Source organism: Schistosoma haematobium, chromosome 7 (assembly GCF_000699445.3).
Source record: "Schistosoma haematobium chromosome 7, whole genome shotgun sequence".
Lineage (NCBI taxonomy): Eukaryota > Metazoa > Platyhelminthes > Trematoda > Strigeidida > Schistosomatidae > Schistosoma > Schistosoma haematobium.
Genome location: NC_067202.1, coordinates 8,100,660 through 8,124,740, shown reverse-complemented (window position 1 = coordinate 8,124,740; position 24,081 = coordinate 8,100,660). Strand labels below are relative to the sequence as shown.

General features: G+C 33.9%; 1 protein-coding gene across 2 annotated transcripts in view; it reads left to right on the top strand.

Annotated features, from left to right (window-relative positions):
- The window catches only part of TSEN2 (tRNA-splicing endonuclease subunit Sen2), a 68,191-nt gene that overhangs the window by 18,154 nt on the left and 25,956 nt on the right, over nt 1-24,081 (top strand). The window contains exons 7-13 of one of the 2 annotated variants that reach the window (XM_051217914.1): nt 6,286-6,409; nt 8,839-8,859; nt 10,916-10,950; nt 12,066-12,200; nt 18,902-19,036; nt 22,017-22,151; nt 23,141-23,197. In XM_051217914.1, coding sequence (XP_051064349.1) covers nt 6,286-6,409; nt 8,839-8,859; nt 10,916-10,950; nt 12,066-12,200; nt 18,902-19,036; nt 22,017-22,151; nt 23,141-23,197 — 642 coding nt within the window. Of the gene's footprint in view, nt 1-6,285; nt 6,410-8,838; nt 8,860-10,915; nt 19,037-22,016; nt 22,152-23,140; nt 23,198-24,081 lie in introns of both variants that reach the window. The other variant, XM_051217913.1, reaches the window with a different exon arrangement.

Sequence of the window (24,081 nt, the reverse complement as noted above, 5' to 3'; positions counted from 1 at the left end):
GAGGATAGATTATTCTACCTTTCAAAAATGGTGTCATCATTAAATGAATAGGATCGATCATTTTGAATATTTGACGTAGTCCGTAGCCAGTTATTTTTATTGCTGTGGATAGAGTTTAAATAAAGGCGGTTGTTTGATCACTGAGTGTTGACCGATGTGTTGTTTGCCTAGTGTTGATCGAGTTCCATCGACGAGGTTGGGCTATGGCCACGAGTCAAAGTGACTCGATATCGCGCGCACCACGTTGAGATGTAGGGTAGTTGGAGGTAGTTGATAGAAACCGCGGACGTAAGTCTCTTAATATTTGACACTCTTCAGTAGGGTTTACCTATATTCTTATGGGAACTGGTATTCCATAGAGAATTGGATCCCATGTCATCCAGTTTAACGAATGAAATTGTAAGTGTAAACTCATGGTAATTAAATGTAAAGCAATGTTTAAACGAATATACTATTGTGTCATATGGAAACTAAATTATGTTTTCAATGTCATTGACTTTCATTCTGAGCTGTGTTAGGAAACATTGGGAAGCATTACACAAAAATTGTTGACAGTAGCACCTCCATCTTTCTGTTAAAGTTGAACTGAATATCGTTTCGTATTCTTCACATTTCCTGATTTTATTCGTTTCTGTTAAACCGTAGTTTGTATTTAGCTAACCACTACCAGTGGGATTATTATTTTCATTCTATTTTCTACTTAGTTTCCTGTCATTGTGTTAGTCTAGTATCGAGAATTAAACGGATACAGTCAGTCAGTAACAACGTGGAAATTCGTACGTACGTACATCACTAAACGGAACAGTAAGGACTCGGAAAGATGGGGACACTCGTCGTTGCCTCTTCGTAGTCTCTGCCTACTCTTCTACTGACTGCAGCTCAGACAATGTAAAAGATGAGTTTTACAGACAGCTTTCCGACCTCCGAAAAGCTAGGCACTCTGATGTAGTAATAGTGGTTGGTGACTTTAATGCTCAAGTAGATAAACTCTAAGAGGAAGGGAAAGACACCTGGGTGGATCTCGCGGCTCAAAGAACAGATAATGACGACCGTCTGTTGCAGATTTTATGCTGTTTATTTCTGTCTGTATCATGTCTCATATTATTCTAATCAGTTCACTAATTAAGTGATAGAAGTGACTTTCGTTTTACTTAAATGAACACATAGATGAGTTATGATTTAAATTTTGTACGTAACTAGAGACCCATTCAGTAGTATTCAACTTTGTAATGTGTTGTTATTGTTATTGTAATAAATATCGACTTTCAACTTCATTACCATAAATTCTATAAATTAGCATACATTTGTCTTATTAATCGAATATACACTTGTTTTATGCATAAAAAACGTTTTTTCCTTATTTAAATTGATCACGATAGTTGTTTTTTTAAAGCTTGTTTACGGCAATGTTTACTTACAAATTGTTTACATATAGTATGTATCCATTTTTAAGCATAATGTTTTCTTAATTATAAAAATTGTGTATTTCAATTCATGTCTTGTCCTTTTCTATTTATGTCTAGGATCTACTGTGATTTACTGTTATTTTGTGTGTGTATAACTTTCTATATTTGGTCCTGGTTATTTGATTGATTATGTAACAGTCAATTCTTTTTCTTTTATTATAGCACATAAATTATAGTAAGAGTAGGTCACCAAAACAATGCACCACACATATATTTAGTGATTACATTCATTTTACAACTTCTGTGTCATCTTTTCTCTTCATTATCTATAAATAAATAAATAAATAAATAAATAAATAAATAAATAAATAAGATAGTTAATAATGTAGCCAAATGTAGACGTTCGGTGCTTGATTACGGCTAATATGGCATACGACTTTGGCCCTTGAACGTATAGAACCCTCAAGTCGCAAATATAATGAAATCACGCCAAGTCGATATTTTAAAAATCCTGTCGGGCTGTGACTGAGAGGAATTTCTTCGGATTCTTTATAACCTTTGAAGCTTTAATCACTCTTTCTAGGAGCCATCCCAACACCAAGAAAGTTTGCTTTTATTTAAAGATGATAACTTGTTGTTTATGAAGAATGTAATTAGAAATTACAGCAGGATCGTCAGTGGATAGTTGGACAATTTGTATGACCTCAATCTGGATGTCGTGGTGAACTGAATGACTTTCCAATAAACTGATTCATCATTCCTTGTCTCAGCTTACTCACGTTCTGTACTGATGTTAGTTACTGGTTGTTTCTAGTGCACATACATATATGCACTGTAATGCTTTTTATTTTATGTATGTTACCATATCATATTTACACTTTCAGAAATGGTTTCAACTCTTAACTTCTAATAAAACGGAGCGGCACGTTTAAATTTTGGTCCTAAATTTTCATAAAAATATTGGTTACTTCTCGGTCTCATGTATTTTGTTGTCTGTGAGCTCTACCAAGTGCATTCATTTTGATGGTATCTTGCTCATTATCACCGTACCTGAAAATTGATGTATTTGTTCACACATTTGGTTTATATATTTCCCATAAATTTCTCTCATGAAACTAACTGTAATCAGTCTGTACATAATAATGCTACGACGTTCTGCCTTTAATAGTTTAACATTTAGTCTGAAGCTACCTTGTCTGATAGTAGGGGTAGTGTGATGAGGAGCACCGTGTGTGAGAGGAACTGAAAGGGAAGAGAACAAGAAAAAAGTGAACTAATAACTCAGTAAGCATGCACAGTACACTTCAGTTCAATAATGAGAACAATCGTCAACAGTTAGAAATAACACATGCGTGAGATTACGGAAATGTGGTAGTCGAAACCAGAAGTTGACGGTGTAAGTTTTTGAATGCTGAAACAAGACTTCTATGTCGGTGCAATAAAGAAAACATAACTCTAGAAGCAGATTGATTTATTCACCGGTCGTTAATTAGACGATATCCAGAATAATAATGATAATAGTGATAATAATAATAATGATAATAATAATAAATTACATATCATTTTTAATGTTTTTACCAATCAATGAGTTAGAATAAGTCGAGCTAGCTGTTAATCAACAATCTGATGTGTGGATATCATTTGCGTACCAAATAGATCAACTGACTTAATTGAGAAACATAATTTAACACTGAATTATGAATTTGTTTTCTTCTTGACAAATGCCAATAATTATTGATGAATTGTTACTAGCAGTGGAATCCAGAACCCGCGATTCTTCCTATTTGGGACTGATCAGCTGAATGTACCTATATCCCAGTGTTGATTTCGTACCGGGAATCGAATTATTGGATGCTGGTCCAGTGGATTAGAGGATTGGACTCAATATCAGAAGTTCATAGTTCCGTCCCATAATAAGGTGCGATAGCTGTTCAGAGGAGTTCCTGGTTTTAAGTGGTGGTCTAGCTAATATCAGTTCGTGAATTAAACTAAAGAAATGGATGCGCGTTAGTCGCTTATTATCTATCTATTTGACCGTCGATAGTACTGAAACTGTGTTTATTTGAAGGGATGTTTAGTGTGCTATTGTTACTGTGAGCAAAAAATCAATGCGTAACATTAGTTTGTTATTCTTCAGGAGGTTTATTTGTTTGCACGTGGTGATTTCAAATTAGTATGTAAGATAGTAAAAATTAGTTTCATTCTAAATCATGAACTTCCATAGACTAACAACAATTTATTCTTTCAAACCTACTATGTATAAAGGTTTTTTGTTTAATGAATTCACTAAAAAAGTTACATTGGTACTTTCTGATTTGTGAATCAGATAATCATTATTATAATTAGAGGTTATAATTATGAAGTATGTTAAAATTCGTTAAAAGTTTTGTATTCCATACATTTTTAACTAGTCACTTTAGAAAAGGGTTTGTAGAACATTATCATACCACACCTCTGATTTACCTCACACTACTTGTATTACCGACTATATGATAAATCCCTCCCTCCAAATATTAGTTCGGTGATAAAGTTGGAAATTTAGAACTCAGTACATGGACCTATTTTTATATTTGGTAGTTTAGTTTTTGATATCTGTTCTTTTGGAACAGGGAATGTTGAGTCATTATTCCGCTCTGATGAATCGTTACCACTCGGTGACATCATATTATCATGTCCATATATCAATCAGAATTCGATTGAAATCTTAACCCATAGTATTCATATTAACTGTCTGAATAATATTTTATGTTTTCATAATCAGATAAATGTGATAGTTATTACTTTTTGACTTGAATGACAGTTTTCAGTACTTAGACTTAATGTAATAAAAAATTTTCTACCTGAGTTATTCACAGATTCTGTCTTTCATTTTATTTAACATGTTAAAATGTAAAGTTAATGAATTTTCTTCTTCCTGATGAAGACAGATGGTGGCTAGCGGATAAGTTAAGAATGTCCTTTTTGTCCTATTTTCTTAACGATTTTTCGGTTTCATTCTGTATCTGATGTGTCCCGACTGGGACGAAGTGCACTTTTGAATTTCTACTGTTAGTTACAATCCATCTTTAATAAAAATTAATGGCTAAGTAGCTATGTGAAGGTAATTCAATCAGGATGCTTATATGTCATTTGGAGTCCTTGATGTCAGCAATAGGAATATACATTTCTTTAAAAATGGATCCTTTCTGTTTGAATATATTAAAAGTAGAGATATTTAGAGTTAACTGTAGTCAAATATAGATGATTACTTTCAACTTAACTTACTGTTATGTCCCGACAAGAAGAATGAATGGTAACTTTTGGGATCCATTTATGGACCAATACTAAATGTATATTTCTATTGTATAATTATTAAGTAACTAAACTATGCATATGCATATTCCTCTTATTATAAGCTTTATTTTGACCCATAAACTATTACTATACGTTTTACCATTCTTGAGTTATACCCAGTATATTAATTACTACTTCCCTCATTCACAGCCACATCTGGTTAATTCTTGTACAAATGTTGTTTCATATTTTATTGGTACGTTGTGGTCTGTTTGATTGGTATATAAACTCAGTATGTTTGAAATATAATGATTCATATCGCAGTGGCTCGGATTGGTGTTCTGGACTTAACTGGCTGGGCTAGGTGAAGAGCAGGACCAATGAAGACTCTAGGCTGCTCGCATGTGTTTTACGCGTCATTGATCCGATCGATAAGTCACTGCTCTCTAGTCGGCGGTCACAAGATATAACACTTACTATTTGTCTTTTTCAGATATTATAGTCGATCACTTGAGTGAATAATTTTCTTAAAAAATGTAACAACATTAAATCGACATAGACATGTATGCGCTTATGTATACCTTATTTCACAGTTAATTTGTTAAACTGCATTCAACATTACCTTTCATTTCTTGGTACTATTTTAGAAAAAATCAGTTTTCTTTACGAACTGAAATTGAAAAACAACCTAGTGCTGAGTAGCTGTTTTCTTTTTCATTCAGAGCTCTCCTCTATTACTTAACGATTACACCTCGTGGTGATTCGACACTAGGATTTTCAAACATCGTGGCAATACATAGTACCATAAAATTAATAAATGGAAATTAAATTCTGCGCATTTGTTTTCAGCCGGTTTACAATCCTCATTTATTATTATTACTATTATAAGGCCCCAAAATGTCCTGATACGGCCCAAGGTGAGTGTCAGCTGTCCCTTTTGAAACGCTCTCACAAGGCTACGCGTATACAGCCGCTGTCACGGAAGTCCTACTCACTGCCTTCTCATAATGGAGCTGTTGTTCACGAAATTGCTCTATTGCCTTATTGATTAAGCCTCTAGTTTAAAGGCTCTATGAGTGTCCCCTTAAGGAAACTACGTACTTTGGTTTGGGCTCCCGGACTGTATTCCAACCCCCACACATATCGAATGATTTGTGTGGTACATATATATTTGATGCCTCCTTGTACCAATGTTTGTGTGTTTACATCCATATATAGGCTTTCCCTTTTCTCAAACAATTATTTCGCAGATCATGTGTAATATGATCGGTATTTTAGTAAATATCAGTTTGTTTAAAATTAATCAATTCTCATTTTTACTATTTTTTGTTAGTTTATTGAGACTGGGCTCGATTGATTTATTCTTTCATAACCATGATGCCTTAAGGCTCTTTTTTGAGCTTATTGTTCAGATATTCGGTTCATGTATCAATCATGAGGAATATAGCGTTTATCGAGTTACACAATCTAATCAATGGTTCGTCTAAATGAATCATACTTTTATACATTTTCTCATTTGTAGTGAGTTCACTGAGAGATATTCATTTACTATTTCCTTCATTTTCTACTGTAAGAATGTCTATAAATGTTTTTTCTTCTGTAATAGCTAAACAAAAAAATATGTTGAAGAAATTTAAATCGAAACTTTCGCATAGTACACTTAATTTGGCTGAGGCAGCAGCTAAAAAAGCTGCTGGGAAAGATCCTTACTTTCAAAGTCTCGAAAAAGGGTAAGTAGATTGATGGTTCCATTCGCATACTTCCTTTTTTATTATTGGTAAACTGTTTTAATGTTGTTTATTAAAGTTTTTCACACAAATGTGAATAGTCATTATAAGAGAATTATAGTAAATAGCTTTAATTCGTGTTAATCATTTCTTATCATGCGATAATTTAGTATTTAAATTACTCTTGAATTTCTGTTCTAACTTGATTTTGACTATCCAATTCGGAAATGTCAACACAGAGGAATTTAAGGGTAATGCAAAGATGACACCAGTAAGTCAATTCATTCAGTTACTCTTTAGCACTATGCCCCTTTTCCTCTAATACTGTTAACACTATCCTCAACTATATTGCGAAGATCAGAGGAAGATAGACGTGGGATACAGCTGTGAAGAATATCTTTATATCAAACCGAAATACCACTGTTTTATACACAGATTCACTTTACAGTAACCATTAATTAAATAGTTGAATTCATAAGTCAATTAAAGCTAGACCACCATGGAAAACCTAGAAGTTCTGGACGACCGATTCGTTCTAGTATGGGACTCCTTTGCAGTTCACGCGCGAACGCCTAGCCTCTAGATCACTGAGCCGGTATCCAACGGTGTTAATGTCTAACTTCAACCAATCCTTATATATATATATATGTATATATACAGCATTCGATTTGCACTAAGAAGGACTTGACATACATGACATTGATCACCACCCAGTGATCAATCAATCGTGATTACATCTCAGTTCTACAGGAGGTCGGTCGCAGCCCGGCTAGCTTAGCGGTAACGTCTCTGACTGTGAAGCTGGGTGGTACGGGATCGAATTCTTCAGGAAGCATCATTTCCCTCAAGATTAAAGGTACACCTTGCTGACGAGTGCCAAGTTGCACGAAACCCGGGTCCAAGGTTCCCTGTTCACTACCTCCAACCACCATCTAATATCAGCATAATTCACTCAATGTCGAGTCACCTAGACTAGTGGACACATTGCATCTTGGTCGATAGCATTCGATCTACACCAAAAAGGACTTGACACACATGACATTGATCACCACCCAGTGATCAATCGATTGTGATATATATATATATATATATATATATATATATATGTTAGATTTTACTGCTACAAATCTTACTGATTGGCACTGGGAATCATTCTTACTGATATTGAAGAACAAAGATGTTAGGATAGAGGACACCAAAGGCTCTACCATTTTGTGGAGTTTTGATTTTGAATCAGCTAGTCACTAGCTTTATTGTATGGTATTTTACTATGGATGGTACTTAGGAGTAGATTTCAGGACGCCTATTCAACACTTTTTGAATATGTCATCTGAATACTCTTGCTTCCAAGTGAGATTTGAACCTCAAACCTTATTGCTTCTAGCTCTTAAGGGTTATTATGCATTAGGCTACAGATTTAGTAAAAACCACCATTATTTAGACGGTTATGATAATGAATAATAATTTCATGGCGTTAGGAATGGTTTGTATTTTTCCATTGTTGATATTCAGGATTACAATTGACCTGTCTCTGTATATGTGCCATTTAACGATCCTGAGTGGATTGCTTCTAAAGAATACTATATCACAAGTTTTGGTATACCTTTTTATGTATCTATCAGTGAAATCGAAGACGCACATTTCGTCTTATTTGTGATTCTTCAGGTAGATATGCCTGTATCATCCTAGTGTTGATGTTCACACTGAGACTCAAATTCATTACCTTTCATTTCCAACTTCCAACATAATATCCGTTGAATATCATTTACTGTAAATCATAAAATCATATAATTATTTTCATACCAGTTGAATACGTTTCTAACTATCTAGACTCAGTAGCTCATCGGATAACGTGTTGAGAATTTGTAGCAAAGCTTACTGGATTTAGGTCCCATTTTGACCATCTATACTGAGATGCAGATGGATTCAGCTGACGAGTCACAAATTGCACTGTTAACTACATACCAACTGTATTAGATTTTTGTGGCTTTTCAAATGACTCATAGTAATAAGTTCTGTATACAAATATTAATGCTTGCTAGAATTCAGATATTTCCGTTACTATTAGCCCTATAACTAACATCAAATGTTATTTACCCAACTTACTATCAAAATACTTTCATATAAAACCTAGTGATAAAATCTATTTGGAAATAAATGCTTTTTATCCAAATAACCGATCCTGATTTCAGTTTTGTGCAATCGTGCACAATACATTTCGATTGTAAAATAAATCATTTATCATTGTATATTCCCACTATTTGTATACTTCATTTATTTTTAATCTCATTTATATTGTATTTATTCTTGTATTAGCCTCTAATTTAACCTGTACTATGAAAACAAAATAAGCGTATTAAATTGTTTTGTTTGTTTGTCCTTTTTTTATCATCAATTAATCTACATCTTTTGTGTTTTATTTACTCTTATAGATCAAAATCAAATTTAAGAGGGTAAGTTGTACATAGCTCTAATTGGTGTGTATTTTTCTCTCTTTCTGTATGTGTGTAGTTGTTTGTTTTAATAATCAATTATTTTTTTTAAATTAAATATTTATGTTAACAGTTACAAAAAGTTACTGAAAATAGCAACCTTTAAAAACGTTTTTGTTGCTTAAATTATTCATACTACATAAGATATTCATAAGCAAAGGTGGATGATGGCTAACAGTGAAATCCAGGACACGCGTTTCATTCTGTTTAGGAATTGTCAGCTGAATATACCTGCAATATCGAGGGAATTCGCACAGGATGCACATATTCTAATAAGTGACTGATCAATTGCATTTTTAAACATCAATGAGAAGATTCAAACAAGCTATACAAAATGAATTTACATAAGATATTGTTTCTAAAGTATCTATACTGCAATTTAATCGCTTCAACTTCAATGTTCTCTCTTCTGGTACACTTCCTGAAGATTGATAAATGGTTAGTTATGGGAAAAGTTGATGGTTTCTATGCCTGTTAAAATAAATTTGGCTAGTTCTTTGACAGATTTCAAATATCATTTCATAAGTCAATTCATAGTAAAGTTGAACGATTCTTCTCTAACCCTGTTGGTACTTTATGTGCAATACAAGATTAAAATTGCTTCAAAAGTTCAAGAGAGAAGTGTTTAAACATTCGAAGTATTACTTGAAAGCTTATCAGCCAAGTGATATACAAATCAGTATGGTACTTTAATTAAAAATGAAATGTTATCAATCGAGGTAGTTTTTACAGTCTTATAAAAGTATTTTGTTATTACTATAAGTATAAATTTGAAATTTAATTCTGTGAACATAGTTTTCCGTTGTGGAATTGTTGTGTTTGAAGAGATTATAAGGTCATTAAAAATCGGCAAACCGAATGAAGAATGTGTTTCAGCCCCGCTAACTAGAGGGAGAAGTCCATATTCAGATGAGGGAAAGTATATTACACAAGCAACTGGAAGCACTAACAACAAACACACAACTCAAGCGTATATATATATACAGCAGGCTGTATATACTAGACTGTTGCTGATGGTATCCGCCCAACGGACATTGAGTATCTTGCATAGACAGTTGTCCTATGGAAAACAACGTTGCAAAAGAATGCTAACTAGAATAAACAATTTAAACGCTAAACGTGATACAAATACACATAAGATATGAGTATAATTGGGTACCAAAATATGGGCACCATATTAAGAAAGATATGACATTGTTGAAGATGGAAGGAAGGATACGAAATTCAGTCGGGGAAAAGTCTAGATAAAAATATAACCAAAAGTGACTTTTTCAATCAAAAACGTTATTCTCACTTCTATGATGAATACGAAGAAAAAGTACAGTCGAATCACCAATCGCTTACATTCTAAGACATTTATAATAACTTCTAGAAGCACTGAGTTACACAATCTGTACAACCCTAACCAAGGAGTCATGGTTTACTGATGGATCCCAGTCCCATGTTACTTCCATACTACAGCGTCATGTCACAAATCATCAGTTACGTGGTCCCATAGGGGAGGCATTTGATTACTGCATCACAAGATAGGAAGCTCAAATATAACACCCTATCTCATCCAATTTGAACTGTCGATTAGTAAGGATTAAACTGAATAATGATCTGTATAAATTACTTGATTATTTATATGAACTGTAGTATTAATACTCTGTATACGTGATTATACACAAAAATATGTTAGGAATTATTTTTCATCTAAATTGCAAAATAACTGAATGTTTATGTGAATATTTTTCAATATTTAAGATTTCGTTTTGTTTATCTTATTTTGGTAGACATTGACTTTGATGACCCATAAAGTGTTACAATTATAAAATTGTTTTAATTCTAATTTACATAACCTTATTTATTTATTTATCCTATTTGAATGCCTTTTTTAAAATCATTAATAAACGCTATAATTATTCGTTGATATTCAATAAATGTTTTGTACATTTTTCAAATGATATTATTATTATTATTATTATTATTATTATTATTATTATTATTATTATTATTATTATTATTATTATTCTAGAAGTCAATCATCTATTGGCGGGACATCTTATCGAGGTCAGTTTTAGTGTTGTTTTTATAATGGTTAGTGATAATGAATTATCAATATAGGGTTGTGGAGATTATGAAGTTATTGATTGGGATCATGAACCGATTAATGTTACCATGTGCTCACTAGTGATTGGCTTCGTGAAGGGATTCTCGGAGTTCTAGTAAGAAGCCGTGACCAGTGAAGCTAGTCCGTATCGGGTAGAGACAGGTATCTACCTTAGTACAATGGAAGATGGTCACGCAATTTCGCGGATTGATCGAGGCTAGACATTAACACAGTTGGATAACAGCTCAGTGTTCCAGTGGGTTAAGCGTTCGTGCGTGAGACTGAAGGCCCTGGGTTCGAACTTGCGAGTGGGATCGTGGATGCGAACTGCTGAGGAGTCTAACATTAGGACGAAGCGGCCGTCTAGTGCTTCCAGGTTCTCAATGGTGGTCTAACATCAATCGGTTCATAATCTCAGTCGATAATGAAATAATACATTTAAATTTTTCGAAAATTATACATCACTATGAATAGATGATTTAATGGTGATACCGGTAATCACGCTCAGAAGAGTCTAATGTTAACAATGATTACATGTATTACTAAGGAGATAAATATTAGTAATAATTATGTAAGAACAAAATTAGATGATTTTGTAAGTAATACAAATGAGACAACAATGTCGAGCGTTCATAATCGGGCTGTAGCATTAAGGTGTTGATGATCAAGAAGGGGGGAGTGAGAGAAAGCAGCTTCATAAACTCCTTGTACACACAGAAATTTGTATTGGTCAGATAGGGATGCTGATAGCTTCATCCGTTAGTAATAGATATGCATATATACACTATTCGATAAATTCGATTGAAGACCACAGTTAAATTGAGGGGCTTTATTCATGACAATTCGGTAAGCTGCTTGGATAATGTCAATACTAACAGAACTTAATGAAGAACCAATTAGGAAAAAGTATTTCTTCGTTCTATTCATCTTCCTTCTAAAAAAGAAAGGCAATTCAAAGTGCAATGTCCAACAAATCTTTAATCCTATGTCATTATTATGTAACAATTTATAGGTCATTTTATTATTATTCCAACTGATGATCAAAATTTTCATAAATTTAAACTTATCCCCACAGATTCATTATATACGCGTTCTAGCGTTGTGAGCAGTAATAATACCAACACCAATTACCGATACAACACTAACAGCCGTTTGGTTCCATCGGCTATCATCCCATCTAAATCCATAGAATCCCCGGCTCATAAATTGTGTAAAGCAATAATTTATTATATTGATATAACTTCAGTATCCTGCCATTCTATGCTATTTCTATCAGTTGCTCTACTCACATTGATTGCTCTGAATAATCTGTTGATTTATGCACTTTCAAAATAATACAAATTGTATAGCTCTAGTTAGTTTCTGATAATTGCTGCAAAATCATTTTATGCTTTAGTCTATAGTTTATACCGAAATACGATTAGTAATGTTTTTTTAACCATTATTATTACAACGGGTGTATTTGGGCTGGTTTTTGGAAACATTTGTTGACACTTCTTTTAGTATCTCTTCAGTATATATGTTGTTTTTCCAGAGGCTACATAAACTTTTTCGATAGAATCATATTTATATATATCGAGTAGGCTGATGAGTTTGTCGTTACTTTTGTTCACTCTTTTTTTGGTCTGCTATAGCAACACTGAAAATAGTGCTTAAATAAAACAGAAATTTAGGAGAGATATCACTGATGAATAAGTTATTTCGTTAGCAAAAGTTTTGCAAATGGTACTAAAACATTGTCATTGATCTGGATCTGCCTTAGGGTTGTGATCACATAAAACGTATTTACTCCTATAGCATCTACTACCCATGGTTTTTTTTCTGAAGTAAGAATTCAACTATGTTATTGGTTGACTTTTTAAAAACTTTGTATATCTGAGAAAAATGCCTAATAAATGTTTAGTCTTTCTTAATACTGTTTACTCCACCTTCTATGTTCATTAGGTCGCTAGCTCACGAAGCCAAGTGATATTCATCATAAATCTTCTTTGCTTTCTTTCATATTCACCTGATCCATGACCACATCTTTACTCTCATCCTTTCTAATTTTGGTCCTTTCATGTAACAATGTTGTCTTGTTAATCGATAGTGTTGAACAAATACTGTATATTCTTAATACGTGAAGTGGAAATCTTATACTTTATAGTATTCTGTTTCATACCCACCAATGTAGGTCGACATTTAAATAATTCCCTCCATTGTTTAACTTCAGTAACCATTTTCACTTTTTTAGATTGATTAATTTCCGAAGGTTTCAATTATCCCGTTGTTGATATTCTTGACTAAATTTTGGTTAGTCGTAGTTGTAATATGTACATCCTGTGTGAATTGCCTCGATATAACAATTTTGTCACAAGTTTACTGGGTTCGAGTACCAGTGTTAACATCAATACTGGAATGTAGGTACTTTTAGCTGACGGGTTCCAGACAGGATGAAACGTGCGTCCTGGTTTCCACTACTAACCAAAATACCCTGTTCTGAGAATTCTATATATTGTACCAAAATATAATATTTGAATAAAGTCAATAATAGTAATATATCTCTTCCATAAAAACTGATTGTTACACTTGGCTGGGGCCATAGACTCAGAATTTGTTTTGATTGTTATTCATCAGCAGGTAACGTATGCAATCTTGAAGTATCTGGTGATCCTTCACATATTTTTTTTGCACGTTACTCAGTAATGAATTCAGGAATGCTGTTACTGAGCTACTTAGATTGGAACTAACTTGTGAGTGTGAGGTGCTTAGAATGATAAGTCACTAAATAGCAACTAACGCCATGTAGTACAGCCCCTAGCTATTGATCAGATCGTATCAATCGGCTAAATAATATCAATTAAGTTGCAATAAGGTTTTGATTCTTCTAATTTAGCGGCTACATTACAAGTAGACTGATGAGATTCATTCAACATTCTAGATTAAGATGTATTTATATTTTATTTGAACACATAAATATTGGTACAAAGAGGCACCGAATACATATGCGCCACACAAGTCACTTGGTTTGGGTTTGGTCTGTGATCCTGCTTGGGTGCCCAGATCGAAGCAGGTGGTTTCCTTAGGGAGCCGCACCCGGAGCCTTTGGTCTGAAGGTCTGATCCACAAGGCAGTGGAGCAACGTCAGGAGACGCAGTCTCATGGCAGCCGGTGATCAATAGTTGGTTCATTTGCCATTTATTCCTTCAGGATTCTTGAGACCACGTACACTATTGGCTTGGAATCAGAGTTTTCCGAATCCCCTAAGGGGACCATCCGTGTCCACCAAACCGGTTAAAGCGCCGGACATTCGCTTTTCGTCCTCTCAATTTCGTAATCAGCACCCCTGCCGCGAGAAGCCAGTGAGTAAGACTTTCGTGGTAGTTGCTGTATACGCGTGGCCATGTGAGAGCACTTTGAGAGGAAGAGCGGACTCTCCTCACTCTCATCCCTACTAGGGCATTCGTGGGCTACATTAAATAAGATGACATTAGTCGCTACTCAGTGATTGATTAACATGATTGCTCATTGATGTGCTGTAAGTAATAGTTCTCAATGTTCAACTCGATTTACTCATAATTTAAAATATAACAGCATATACTGGCACTGAATATAAAATTTTAAAATAGTACGTTTTTATGCTTAATACTAATAAATCCGACAGTAAATGATTGCCAAGTAACTTCATTTGTTTAATTATATGCGATTGTTCTTGAAGAATGTTCTAACTATCCTGATGTTAAATTGTAGATTGTTATTATTATCATCAGCTTTATTCAATATTATATTTTTGGTACAATATAAAATTCTCAGTGCAAAGTATCTCAACAAGTTTCCATTTCTTTCTTCTTGGTCGGTCCTGGCGATAAATATTGAGTGATCGCCACTTAGATGTTAGCAGTTCACTAAATGAACATCTGAATAATGTGCATTCTTTTCGTTGTTTATTGCCAGCAACCACATTGTCTCTTATTGAGTTTTTTGTAACTTTGACAACGAAAGGTTGTACAATCTTCAGAAACGCAGCAGAATAGGTTATGCGATTAATAAACATAATGATATATTAAAACAAACAAAAATAGATAACTTGTTGAAATATCTAGATGGCAGGAACAGGTAGCCCAGATGTTCAAGCAGATGGTTTTCTTAGGGGGCCGCACCCGGAGCCTTTGATCTGAAGGCACCCAAGCGGATACTACTTATAACCAACAAAATGAAATTAGAGATTATTCGTATTCATTAGTGCTATTTATTAGATATCGGTTATCAGTCAGGTAAGTTTCAGATATCGGTTATTGTCTTGTCTTTCATTGATACTCACTTAATTATGCTAGTTAATTATAAAACAATTGTCTTTTTTTTGTTAACATGTACAACTAACTAGAATAATACGAAATATAGAACAGTAGTTCAACAATTCTGTTCAATACAGTCAATTTCTTCTTTGAATTAGTTTGTGTCTTTAGTAGAATAAGCATTTAGAGTTATGCCATACTTTTCAAAGAACTTGATTATTTAATTATTACTCTATCCAAAATATTACTGTTCATAGTGATGTAGTCACTTCTATACACAAAATCATCTTATCATCTGATCAATTTTCTTATCCTTCTAATAAAATTAACGGATTAGTGGTGAATATAATTCCTTGTCTTTATTGTTTTTTCAAGTTATTGGGACTATTGGAATGTAACATATCAATCTTAGTGTAAATGGTAAATATTGTTAGCTACTGTAGATTCGGCATTTTTGTTTTGAAACTTCCCAGACAGGCAATTTTAAATACTGTATTTACTTATTTATTTATTTTTATTTAAACACAAAATTGGTACAAAGAGGCACCAAATACATATACTCCACACAATAACAATGAGACTAGTGGTAGTCATCATTGATTTGTGTGAGGGCTGTGATACTGCCCGGGTGCCCAAACCAAAGCAGGTGGTTTTCTTAGGTGGCCACTCCCCGAGCCTTTAACCTAGAGGTCTAATCCACAAGACAGTGAAGCAACATTAAGAGATTCAGTTCCATGGTAACCTGTAACCAACGATTGGTTCATACGCGATTTGTTTCCTCAGGATCCTGAAGCACATGTGCACCATTCGTTTGGAATCAGGGATTCCCAAATGCCCTAGATGGATTCTCAATATCCACCAACCCGATTAAAGCTCTGGACATTCGCTTTTCGTCCTCTCAATTCCATAAACTACAGCCCCACCATGAGAAGACAGTGAGTGGAACTTCCGTGGTTGTGGCTATATACCCATGGCCTTGTGAGGACATTTCGGGAGGGAGAGCTGACTCTCCCACCCTCAGCTGTACCAGGGCATCTATATATGAGGGAATGTTTCAAGTCCTGGTGTTGTTATTATTTTTCCCCAGTAAACTGCACAATTATTTAATTCGAATAATTGATTTGTTTTCTTAATCTCTGCTGCGTTTTAGCTTACATTTTGTAAAATTATGTCTCAGTCTTCAGAGCTCGTCGGCACTTCTTCTATAGTCTTTGCTCAAATATGCCGCCGTTATTGCTTGGATGTATGCATATATAGTCAGCTGCACAGTATTTTCCTAATCATTAGTTTATTCACCTGCTTGTCTCATTGTTAATCATTCCGTTTTTGTGCTCTGTGTTTAGCTTTTCTTTCTTACATATTCAACAATCGGTTCGTAAGAGAAGCAGAAAAAGTTAGCGAACAAATGATACATCAGGATTACTGACATTCTAATCTTCATTTTATCATCGTGTCATGATATTTTTCATAAAATTGATAAGTTTTTCAATTCTTTGTTCTATTTTTGATTGTTGGCACCTACGTAAATGTAGATGTGCTTCATAGGGATTTTTCAATGTTTTACGTGTCTATATCTGTGTATGAAGTATTATATTAAACTGGTCATTATGAAATCCTTCATTGGTTTCATATAGATCATTTCATCGTAGAATGTCAGCTCCACTTACTGTCTATTGGGAATGACCATTACTGGTGAGATCATTATGAAGATAGTGAACGCATAGCAAATTGTATCAATTTGAGCCGTCTTTATCTCTGTTGCGATTTTAATCTAGTTGTAAAATTTAGAGTTTACAATGCGTCGGAAGAGGAGTTTTATTCTATGGTTGAGAAACCTGGCTCATCCGAGGTTAGGATATATAACAACTCCATGTTTATTCATTGTTCCTTTCGAAGGATTTTTGACATCTGCTAACTACACCATGTTAGTACTCCCGACGTTCGACAAGAGGTATTCCGATGCAGAGAAATTTATTCAAGTAATGTCACTTTCCCGAAGTACCGACTTTGATGCCTTAATCATATGTTGCGAATGCTCTTTCAGCGTCTTCCATATTGTGGATTATTCGGCGACACTGGGACTGAGTGGGAAAAGTGTTGAGGTGTTCGGTTAATGATATGAGTTTGTGATATGAAAGAAATTAAAATGGGACTAGGATCCGTCCGTAAACCCTGACTCCTTGGTTAGGGTCGTACAGATTGTGTAACTCAATGTTTTCAGAAGCTATCATAAGTGTCTTAGAGTGCAAGTAACTAATGATCCAAATGTACTTTTTCTCTGTATTCATCACAAAACTGAGAATAACGTTTTTGATTGAGAGAAGTCCTTTTTTGTTGTACTTTCGTTCTAACTTTATTTCTCATTGTGTACCATTTCTATTCATTTATTTATTGTATGTACTCTCATTCCCTACTCTGTTTTCTTTGCAGTGTTATCACTTCTTTTCTGCGGCACATTTTGTGTTGATTTATTATATCAAGCTTTGTATGCTTAAATAAATAAGGGATAGTAAACAATTTGTGAATAGCTTCATGTACTAATGCATAGTTATCAGGTGATGGATTTTTAGGGGATGCCAACTAGTCACTTTTTAGTAACTAGTATTGTATTGTCATGGACTTAATTCTAGTTCTTGCAATGTAACTACTAAACTAGTCGTTTCAGCATCTCTGTAAACTCTGTTTAACGTAGTTGTAACTGACTGGAATCTTGCGATCTATCTAAGTTTCATTATATTTGATATTCACCTTCATTCTTGGGTGAACGGCTATTTTTTATGTTATTCAAACGTTTATCACGCAGTATCGTGAACAAATATATTAGTACTGGATTATCTGTTAATTGCATCTGGTCACGTGTTTTACATGCGTTGCTTGAATGCAATAAAATGTCCAAATTGCTAATTTTGAGCTTTGATTTACAGATTCCTGTGGAAATGGTATACCGATAGATAAGGGTTAAAACGTTTACCCTCTTGTGATTGGGATATGTATTATGTATGGTTAGCTATCATCTATCTCATCTCACAATGCTTTCAGGCATAAAAACAGTGTTTAAGGAAGCTGAATACAGAAATATTATGACAAGACATCACTCAGTGAAACTATCGATTTTTGTCTTGAGAAGTATTGATTGATGAAAACTTCCTAATTGAAACACTTGAGATAATCGTAGCTTGTACGTTGGGTGACATAGCTTAAAATTAACTGAGGTGGGGGCACAGTTACATTTATTTCTCATCTTTCTCTGGAAACTAAACTTGGTATCATTACCTATTCTTCGTTTTCAATCTCATCCATTCATTTTATCGGCTATGTTTTTGATCTTTAGTTTATTTTGACTGTTTTTCATCTTGCCTTTTGATTCTGTGTTGTTTGCAACTGGCTGACTTTTTATTAGTTAGATGTTTTCATCATGTCTAGGTTGTTTACCGTTTAATGAAGTCTGTTCCGCATGAGTGTTGAATATCGAAGTCGTTTTCTCTTTTTTGCGGCGATTTTTTAAATGTATGATCGTGTACGACGAGAGAGATACGTATGCAAGGTTACTTGTCAGTAGAATCAATAACTAGCAACACAGATTGAACAGTAATAAATAAGTTATTCAATTAACTTTCATTGTTGGTTTCTATTTCAGCCTCAACTTCTCAATTAGATATTTCTACTCGTCTAGTCAGTGATAATGGTGGTGGTTACCCATCACAAAGTTTGTATCCTCGTCAAGATTCAGGTAAATCAAGGATATCAGCCAGTTCATATTTAGATGAGCAAGGTGAGCATTGGGTTTTCTAGTGCACATATTATTTTTGCTAATTATTGTTTATGTATACAATACTGGTTTAAATTCCATAATGGGTAACATCAGTTCCTTCAATATTGAAGAAGACCTTTGATGACTAGTTGGAACTAGCATGAAACATATGTCAACCTTTTGACATCAGCTCACAAAACGTTTTTACACCAAATATTTTCCTCATAATAACATCAGTCACTAATTTTGTTTATTTACTATCCGTACACATGAATTTCTTTAGCATTTGGTGGATTTACAAAAGACTTTTACCGAACTAACTGAGCTGTAGAGATTGTTAAGTTTTAATTGTGATCATGAACCGATCAATGTTAGACCAGTACTAATAACCTGGAAGCATTGGAGTTCTAGGAACTTACATTTTCTTGCTCCTGAATGCCTGCCGACGTGGCCAAGCACTGGTTTAGTCAAGATAGTAAACGCCTCAGCACTAGTTATGTAGTGCAAATCGGTCATATTACCAGATTAAGTAAATCATTTTCAATAATTTATCGGGTTAGTAATTTTATCTTGAAGGCGGTTTCAGCTCAAATTATTCTAAATGATAGAATCGGTTGCCATTCGGATTAAAAACTGGAGTTATGCTTGTGGAAGTAGTAAGTTGAACACCTTTCCTTAGTTTTGGCTAACCCCAAGGTAATAGATGAAGAGTAATATTAACTATAAAATGACTAAAACTGACTGAAGTATATACAACCTTTCTTATTCAAATTTTATTGTCTTAGTTATTTCTATTCACACGTCTTTATATTATTATTATTATTATTATTATTATTATTATTATTATTATTAAACTTCAACACCACTATTTGTCTTCCGTAAAAATGGGTAAATTAATTAGCACTTAACCCACTTTATTATTTTTTGTTACCTTGTTCATATAACGTTATACCTAATATATTCTTCCACTAAACATTTGATCGAATTTGTAATTGGATTATTATTTCTCTCACCCTATCTGATCCATACCTAATCTAATCATTACCATCACAATTTCATTTAACATATCAACCAGTTAACATTGTTTATTATTCAGTAGTTATTCTTCAACATTAACACTTTTATTGAAATCGCGAACTGATCTAAGTTAGACAACAATTAAAAGCTTAGAAACATTCGGTAGCGGTTCATTATTGTGTGGAACTTCTTAATAGTGCATATCCATGACCCTGCAGCCGGGCATCGAACCCAAAACCTTCAGTCTTGTGTACGAACACTTAACCTTTAGACGATCGAACCGGAGTTCACAGTGTACATGTTTAACTTCAACCAATCCATGATGCTGCGTGACCATCATCCATTGTCTTTGATGGTCGGCTCATGTAAATTGATTCGCAGTTTGAATAAAACTCAACAATTTGCACAACTGCTTACTTGAAAGTTAACAATTTTATTTTAAGAGCAATCCCGAATTCACATTCAACGATCTATTTTGTCTTAAACTTAACCACTTTTTGGATTATTAATTTGGATACATAATTGTAGAAATTGGCATATATGTGTGTCAGTTAGGGTTTCCACATCATATCAACTCGATGAGATACCACAACATTATAAATAATAACAGTATTAGTACTAGTAGAAAATATTAGGCGAAGAAGATATGATTAAAGAAGGAAATATGGATTTGTGGGGTGAAGAAGGTTTGCTTTTAGGATGTAGTTAAGAAACTTGAGATCAAGGGGGTGAGAAAAAGTCAATGCTTCTCACCATTTCAATGGATTCTAAACCGTATCATCCAAAGTCACTAACGATTAGTGATGATATTCACACGACCCGAACCAAGTAGTCTGAACTTCTCTCCATGGTTCAGTTTAACAAGCAATAACTCCATGAACTGATATCAGATTTTCATGTTATATAATCGCTTAAATATTTGTAGTTAAAAAAATACTAAGCATCACCAAACAATGTTTTTATATTCTAATAATAACTATATATTTTTTATATTCCAATGAGTAGAAACCTACTCTGAAGAAGTGGCTTACATTAAGTCACGAAACTTCAAAAAATGCAATTCTGTAATCATTGGAATATAAAGAATATATGTATCATTAACTCGACTCAACGCTCAATTTGTTTTACATTTCAACTTATAAATATCTAGTTTATGTTTCCACTTATAATTAATCATCTTTACAAGTTAGTTATCTAGGCATGCAATATTCATCGACAAACTTTCCGATATTCTGATCATGTCAGTAGCCGTCAAATAGTCGTGTACCGAGTATTTATGCATTTTACGTATGTACAAGTTAAGTTGTCATGACTTAAGTGATACTTTTATGATTAATTTAGTTTTTTGGCTTGTAACTGAATAAGTTGTTGTTTGGATTCAACCTATTTATCAGCTGCATTGTTTTCTCATTCACTATCTATTGTAAGGTGATTGCAGGCTTACATTATGGATTTCTGTACGATCACCATTTATTAATCACTATGTTCTTATGATATTGTACTTAAATTGTGTCATTGCTTTAATCTGGTTAGTAACTGACAGTGAAATCTATGATTTATCCAATTTATGAATCGTCAGCTAGATATGCTTATGTGGTGTCGTTGGTGTTCACACTGGAATTCAATAAAACAACTTGTTACCAAGTACAATATAAACCACATGGACTTGTTCTGAACATACGGCAGGTTCTACATTGTGCCATAACTGACTGACTGTGTGCATATATGTCATTAGAGACTGATCAAATACAGCCTATAATATCGAGAATGGATAAACTCATACTCATACATATTTTACCTGAATGTTTTATAAATCGAATGTTTACTGAGATTTGTATTAATTTGTCAATGAATTCATACATGACAATTTATTCTTGTATAAATATCACTTAATAGTAATAATAACAATTTTTATTATCACTGGTTTATTGATTATTACGTCCATTTACCACACTCCCCAATTTTTGTTATGTATTTTTAATAGGTGTTGCAACACCTATTCAACAGCGAACTGATGGAGTTGGTGAAGTTTCAGCTGCACCTTTTGAGTCACCTGGTAGTTTTCATACTTCAGCATTCGGTGCTCAACCTGATGATCGACCTAGTAAACCTATTGAAGGTAACTTTTTTTGGTTTAACACTGCCTACCTTAATGTTGATTAAACGATCGACTTTAGTTCATTATTGGTTTCCTTTTTAAGCACTTTTTTTCAAAGAAAAAATTGAATTCATTTCGTAGATTGAAGTATGTTGTAAGGCAAGTCTATGTAATCGGTGATATGGTGATATATTGGTCAGGTAGTTTGACATTCGAATCTTAAAATACTGACTTCAGTTTGAGCAACCGGACAGCATTAGCATCCTTCACATGTAGATTGTAGCCCATAGCCCATTATATGAATCTGTACATGGTGAATAAGTGAGTGATGATATAAATCACGCATTCATAGCTCCGTTTCCATTTTCCTCTAAATTTTTAGTTCAGTATTGTTTCGTATGTTTAATTTCTTCTAAAATTGGTAATTTCACTCTTCTCTACCTATCGTTATTTCTTTCTTTCATTGTGGTGATATAAGATGTGGAAAATGCAGTCAACTTTTATTCGTTTTAAGTCCTTTCTCTCTTAGTGGTAATTTAATTGGAACGGGTGCATTTGAACATGAGGTCAGCCAATCATAATCAGCATATTACCTTATAATGAAAAAGACTAAATATTGATATTATGGTTTCAATAGGTAAAATGGAGAAATAATGAAACTAAAGATCTAGAGAAAGATGATGAGTGAATGAATGTGTCTGGGCCATTATGATAGATTCTAAGCCATATTACCCAACTTCACCAACCATTTGTCGGAGTTATCATGCGAACTCCAACTACGCAATATAGATCTATCAACATGGCACAGACCAAGTCAAATGACTGATACCATGTTTGTTTTGGTCACCCCTAGCTTACTTTCAGCATTCCCCTGTACTAGCTAACATTTTCCATCGAGGCGCAGTAAAACTATTTGTATCAAGATCTTACTAATCTTTACAAGGTTCTAGTCAATAAATTATTAACATTCCTGTTTATTATCATTGTTTTTATTATTATTCGCATTTCAGATATGACAAAGCGTGAAACAGCTGAATATGTGACACATTTACTAAAATCGTTACAAAGTACGTTCATACTTTATCATATTTTTCTTTTTAGCTTTTAATTAAATTTTTCTTGCTATCACTTTGGAGATAATTGAGGCAATAATTTTGTAACTGAATTCGTCTACTCTCTGATATGCGTTAATTCAAGTTGATACACTCATACGTTACAAAGTATTAGGTGTTAATGTATTCATTAGGTCGAAGACAAAGTAAAACGATATGGTAGCAGAATCTAGGGAGAGGTGATCATTAACCCTCTCTGAGAGGAATTCTTATGCTTACGATTATATCGTGACATGCATGGACGAAGTTCGTTGTACCAGCGGTACGCATATAATAGTCAAAAAACAGTCATTTGTAACAAATACGTTCGAAGGGAGGGGTGACCATCTATTCTTCTAGGTGAGTGAATATGCCTGTATGTATCCTATGGGATGCATGAATGAAAACGTGTGCGACCAGTATCCATGTAGGCTATACTTGCCCCTGTTGCGTCTCCGGTGCGCCAAGTCCCGGATGGTCCAACGATTTCCATGTAGTGGGTCCGTGGGCCTCGGAAAGTGGATTTCTAATCCGAATTAGTATATGGGCTTTATCGAGTGGTGCTGCCCCAATATCAAATGACTGGAACATTGTACCAATCAAAACGGGTCGAGTTTTTAATGGTTTTTTATTGTTCAATGAATATGGAGCACATGGTTTCGCGCATAGTTTGTAATGGTACCTTTCAACTGTACATTACTATTTGTTCTATCGCGTAATAATTTTTGTAGCTGTAACGAAGAAAAATAGTCTTTAGATAATTTGACAACCTTGGCTATGAACAGTGGATGGAGCATGAAGATTACAAGCATGATGCAATATAAGAATGGCTGTTGATCTGTTTTCATGATAAAATTGAA